The sequence below is a fragment of the Camellia sinensis genome, chromosome 2 (genome assembly GCF_055761805.1).
Source record: "Camellia sinensis isolate YWXY chromosome 2, ASM5576180v1, whole genome shotgun sequence".
NCBI classification, from domain to species: domain Eukaryota; kingdom Viridiplantae; phylum Streptophyta; class Magnoliopsida; order Ericales; family Theaceae; genus Camellia; species Camellia sinensis.
In genome coordinates, this window is record NC_138962.1 from 137991438 (window position 1) to 137997553 (window position 6116).

The 6116-nt window shown below is 36.2% G+C and overlaps 1 protein-coding gene across 1 annotated transcript; it reads right to left on the reverse strand.

The window, feature by feature from the left end:
- Positions 1 to 209: 209 nt before the first annotated feature.
- LOC145819076 (uncharacterized) lies at positions 210 to 4898 on the reverse strand. Its single transcript, XM_082913060.1, has 4 exons — positions 4606 to 4898; positions 1424 to 1920; positions 1050 to 1263; positions 210 to 900 (listed from the first exon to the last, which is right to left on the reverse strand). The coding sequence occupies exons 1-4, from the start codon at positions 4896 to 4898 to the stop codon at positions 210 to 212; spliced, it is 1695 nt and encodes a 564-aa protein (XP_082769186.1).
- Positions 4899 to 6116: the final 1218 nt, after the last annotated feature.

A 6116-nucleotide genomic window follows, 5' to 3' on the forward strand; every position in this document is an offset into this window, starting at 1 on the left:
AAAAAATATATATTAAAATGTCAAACTCAACCACAAGACAAAGCAGAAACTTGAACAGACAACCATCCAAAAACATAGTAAAAATGTCTTTTATCGCATTGTCTCCTTACAAATCTAGTCTAAAATACTATACTATTATTGCTATGGACTATTTTTTGCAGAAGAACTGCATTATTTTCATACTTCTACTACAAAATCAATAATGTCTCTCACGACAATGTCTCCTTGCAAGCCTTCCTATTATGATCGTACTTCTTGCATCTGCCACACTGTACTCGTCTTATCTTCTCACCCCTAGATGGTATCCTATTCTTCTTTGGCCTACCAAGTGGCTTCTTACAAATTGGAGGAAGGACAACAAGATCATCCATAGCTACAAGAGATTTCTCAACAGTGGGTATTGGATAAACGGACTCAGCATAGCAAGCTTTGAACTTGCTAGTGTAATAAAATGGTTCCACATGTGCATACAAATCACCTCCGCTCTTTTGGATAGCGGTCGTCGTGTGAGCACAAAGAAATCCATTCAATTGCCATTGGTAACATGAGCAAGTTCTATTCAAGAGGTCAACGCTAACCGATGGCCAGGATTGAACCTCAAAAACATGATCACTTGAACGACTAACCAACCATGTTCTTCTACTTTTAAGAGCATTTACTAATTTTGAATCCATCTCCGGACAAAGAAAAGTATTCCATTTCTTAGCTTGTTCTCTCCTTCTTGACATCAAATCCATGCCCGTCAACCTAATTGAATCAATCATCTTCATAGTAGGCAAATGACGAGCTTGACGAATCCATGAATTGAAAGACTCTGCCACATTCGAGTGCATTTCACCGTATTTTTGTCCTTTAAAATATGCATTAGTCCACTTGTCATAGGGCAAATTGGATAGAAACCTACAAATGATCATTTTTCCCTCATCTTGTAATACTTTCAAGCACTAATTAAAACATCCCACTGTCGGAGCATAAGCACATGAAGAAAACAAAAAAAAAAAAAAACTATTCTACTCCTGAAAGTATTGCTGAAACTTGGACCGGAGAACCTATCCCTCAAATTGGCCTTCAAGTGTTGGAGACAAAAATAGTGGTAAGCAGTAGGTAAAACCTTGGGTAAAGCCTCCAAAAGTCCTACGTTCCGATCAGATATGAAGGTAATTGGTCTTTCATCCAACAATATATTCAACAAATGCATAAAAAACCATTCCCAACTGTCTGTAGTCTCCGTATCGACAATTGCCATTGCAAGAGGGAAAAAACCTGAAAAATAACATTTTACAATTAGTAAGTATATATAAATGAAAAGGACAAATATAGTAGATTTTTACTCTGAATAACAGTAACATGTTACTCTAAAAATAAGTAACATGTTACTTTGAGAATAAGTAACATGTTACTTTGAGAATAAGTAACTTGTTACTTTTGAATAAACTATAGTAATATCTATCTTGATCCTCATCCTTCGCTGTAGCTGTTAACAAGGTGCCCTTATATTTTCCTTTGAGAAAAGTTCCATCGATAAACAGTAGAGGACGACAATGCCTAAACCCTTGAATTGAAGCATTAAATGTAACAAAAAACCTCTTGAACCGTCCACTTTGATGGTTATAGTCAAGACGCAAATAGCTACCAGGATTTGTGCTCATCACAATATCCATATACCATCGAATCTCATCATAAGACATAGAGAAATCTCTAAAAGTAGTAGTCCTAGCTTTCTCAACTCCCAACCAAGCGTGATTGTACGTAATGGTGAGCCCGTATTGATCTGTAAATTGACGCACAACATCAATTGGATGGGTTTGGGGATTCCCACGAACTTCATTAACAATCAAACTTGCAACCAAATTTGAACTCATCCTTGAGTTTTTAGAAGTACGAACTGCAGCTCCACAAGTATGCTCATCATGTAGAGTCCTAATGTAGAAAAAGTTATTAGCACTTTCTAGAGATGCATGTTGTAATAACCCACGTTCATGTCTTAGTCATGTTCATGTACATTTGCATGATTTTGTTTTGTTAAGCTTGCATTTGCAGACTTTGACTTGTTTTGCTTAAGTAAGTCAGATCCATGCCTTGTTTTGATGCCCTTGTGATTGTCTAAGTGTTGTGTGCTTGATTTGCTCCTTCCTTGATGTGAAGCCTAGGTCACGCCTTGCCTAAGTTATGTTAGCCGATGTTATGCCAAGCCTAGGTTATGCTAAGCCTAGATCATTCCAAGCCGAGGTCATCTTCAGTTTAGAAGTATCTTGGAATCCCTTCGTTTGACCTCCACCTTTGCTTTGACATATTGGCCGAGATATCATTATCTAGGCCGAGGTGTGAATCGCCAAGGCCGAGATGTTACCTTTGCACCTGAGTGATCTTGTCCTGGAGTGGTATGACCTAGACCGAGGTGTGGCACATCTAGGCCAAGGTGTGGCACAGCTTAGTCAAGTGTTGTCCTTCCTAGCCGAGGTCATAGTCACCTTAGTTGCCGAAGTTTTGTTGTTAGACGATGTCATCACTTGCCGGAGTGCCTTACCGATTAGCTTGTTAGATACGCTTTGTCAGTGTCTTGTCTTGTCAATCTATCACCTTTTCAGAGAGAACCAACCAGCCGTTGCCACGCGTCCGGGCTGAGAGTTAAGTCAGCCGATAGAGAGAGGAAACCTATCATTGTTGTATATTGTTTTGGAGAGTAGAGAGAGAAGCTCTAGAAGAGGGAGAAGAGTTCTTGAGAGAGAGTGGGTTTCCAAGCTTGATTTCCTAGAGATCGAACCGTTAGATCCGCATTCTAAGGTTAGATTCTTGATCCGCTCATGTTGTTCCTTATGTTTATGTTATTGCATTGCATGATTGAAAATGATTTGTAAGCCATGCATTGCTTTGAAGTTCGGTTTTAGAAAGAGAAAATGACATTCATGTGTTCTTCAAAAAAAGTCATGTTTTGATCCGAAAGCTCATGCCAAGATCCATGTTTTTGTGTTTGTTTTCACATGATTTTCAAGTATGGGTACCCAGATCCATGTTTTCGAACTCATAGCATGAAATCCCAAATTTTGTAAATAAAGAAGTTATGATTTTGGCATTCGTGTTCTTCATGATCTTCATGTTCATGTTCTTCATGTTCTTCAAAGAGAAACCCAGGTTTTCCCGACCTTGCTTTTGAATGAGGCCGTCGGGACCACACCTCGGCAAGGAGGTGTAGGACCTCGGCTTAGACCTGGTTAGTACCCAGCATGTCTTCCTGACATGTAAAACAGTGTTTTGATTTCTAACATGTCTTCCCGAGATCATTTGCATGCTTGTAAGACTTGTTTTGAGATGTATGTTCAGTATGCTTTGCCATGTGTTTGTAGGACTTGGGCTTGTCTCGACCCCGACGTTTGAAGAGCTAAGTGAGTGGTATTTTTAATAAAGCTATGTTATACTGTTTTGATAAATCTTGCTTTGCTTTGTTTTGACGAAAAGTATTTGTTAAGCATGAATGATATCCCTATTTTATGAATCAAGTATAAGCTTTGTTTTGAATGGCAAGTTATCAAGTAAGCTTTGTTTTGATGTCAATCTTTGGAAGTCCGTACGTGCCAGGGGACTTTAAGCAATTGTGGCACAAGTCCGTACGTGCTAGGGGACTTTAAGCATTAGTAGCACATATGTGAAGTCCGTACGTGCCAGGGGACTTTAAGCAATTGTGGCACAAGTCCGTACGTGCTAGGGGACTTAGGGGACTTTAAGCATTAGTAGCACATATGTGAAGTCCGTACGTGCCAGGGGACTTTAAACAATTGTGGCACAAGTCCGTACGTGCTAGGGGACTATAAGCATTAGTAGCACACATGTTAAGTATGTAAGTTTTGAAGGACCAAGGTTATGCCGAGGTTATGTTATAAGATTTGACACATGATAAGTATTGTAAGTTTTGCAAGATCAAGTTTGATGAACAAGATTTATATCATGTTTTGTACAAGCTATGATAAGTATGGTTTTGATAAGGATATACTATGTATTGTTTTGAAAAGACCTCGGGAATCATTCATTTAACCCCTTTATTATTTATGACATTCACTGAGTATTCAAGCTCACCCTCCCTATGTATATATGTAGGTAACAAGCAAGAAGTTGGCTACGCCGAGATGTGTGTTTTGTATGCATGTTAGGTCGGCTGTAAGGATGTCGGCATTCCTGAAGATTATGTCCCATGATTTGTAACTCAAGTGTTTTTATTTACGCCGGCAAATTTTTGGAAGCTTATGTATTTTGAACATGTCGGCTTGAGAAGCCTTTTAGTCAAGATGCAAAATGTATTTTATTTTGCTTATATTCAAGTTGTAAATCTATGTAAGGATGTATGTCATTTCATTTGACTTATGCACAGCTCTTATGGACTAATTAGATTTGTATATATTGCTTCCGCACATGTTAGCCCCATATGTAATACTCTGATTGTGTGTGAATTTTTTGAAAGTTGGCCTTCGGTAATCTTGGATTACTGGACATCACAGCACCATTCTACTAGGGGCGGAATGGGGTCGTGACACATGTACTCGCCATAAACAAGCTTTGGACTCCCGCATTGAACGCACAGCAGTGACCCTACACTTCTCATTCTTCACATACACAAACTCAAATCTTATCTCAATGGCATATTTACATAATGCAGTCTGGAAACCCTTTGCACCTCTAATAAATCTTTGACCTGCATGAGTAATTCCATTCACCCATCCACATGACAACAAAGTCATTTCTTCATGTTGACAAAACATAAGGAGTAAATCCATTTCATTATCAGTAATGTTGGATCCACTAACGTCCCATGATTCTCTAACTCCATGTTTTCCATTTGAAATGCCCATTTCAGTAATAGTCACATCAACCCGGTCAACACCAAGAGGATAAACAAACGTCAACATATTCTAAAAATCAGAATCATCATCAATCATGCATTGCGAATGTTCAAGAAAACAGTACGATAACAGTATGCAACCACTACTATCAAACTTCTTCAATTTACAACTTAAGAAATCAGTTAAATCCTTCAATGTACAATTTGACACAAACTTGAACACAATGGTACAATCACCATACTTGCATAACAACATAAGAGGTGGAACCATTCTACAAATCTGCAATAAATTAACAGTAAAAATTTACTGTCAATCAAAGTAAAATTTTACTGTCACTATCAAAGTAAAATTTTACTATCACTATCAAAGTAAAATTTTATTGTCACTACAAGTCCAAAAATCAATTTGTGTTTAGTTTGAATTGATAAAATTTTACTTTGGTTTAGTGTAGCATTGTACTATATTTTAGAGTTAATTTTTACTATTTGGTTTGCCAAAGATTGACAACTCATACAGTATGTCACAAACACAACTTGAGACATGAATCTAAAAGTAAAATTTTACTCTGCATAAAAGGAAAATTTTACTCTAAAATAAGAGTAAAATTTTACAAAAAGAATCTAAAAGTAAAATTTTACTCTGTATAAAAGTAAAATTTTACTCTGAAATAAGAATAAAATGTTACACTCTGAATCTAAAAGTAAAATGTTTCACCCTGAATTTAAAAATAAAATTTTACTCTGCATAAAAGTAAAATCTTACTCTAAAAAATGAGTAAAATGTTACACTCTAAATCTAAAAATAAAATTTTAATCTTACAAAAGTAAAATTTTACTCTGTATAAAAGTAAAATTTTAATCTGAAAAATGAGTAAAATGTTAGACTCTGAATCTACAAGTAAAATGTTACTTTGCACAAAAGTAAAAAAATTTTACTCTGTATAAGGTAAAATTTTAATTTAAAAGTAACATTTTACTCTGAAATAAAGTAAAATTTTACTGTGAAACCATAGGCTCATCACACCCATAGACAACCATTCAACAACATAGTAAATTTATACTTTATAGAAATGGTATTATTTGCAAACAATGAACTTGTTTGGTGCAATTTTTTGCTAGTTAAAGAACTGATAACTAAAATGCATAAGCTAAATAACATATCTCTCATATCTTCTTAATAATCAAAATTTTTGCTTATCTAAGCTATTTTTACCTAAGAAAAAGTTGCAATAAACATGAACAACGTCAGCGGAGGCAGTGTTTGTGGTGGCTGAAGTGTTTGGCA

Bases quoted from the DNA above. Each gene is read 5' to 3' on its own strand.
- LOC145819076 (XM_082913060.1), bottom strand. From the start codon at position 4,898: ATGTTGACGTTTGTTTATCCTCTTGGTGTTGACCGGGTTGATGTGACT. The intron at 1,921-4,605 runs GTATGTGAAGAA...TTTCTACATTAG, and splicing joins GAGATAAGATTTGAGTTTGT to GACTCTACATGATGAGCATA. The intron at 901-1,049 runs GTTCTCCGGTCC...GATCATTTGTAG, and splicing joins AAGGCCAATTTGAGGGATAG to GTTTCTATCCAATTTGCCCT.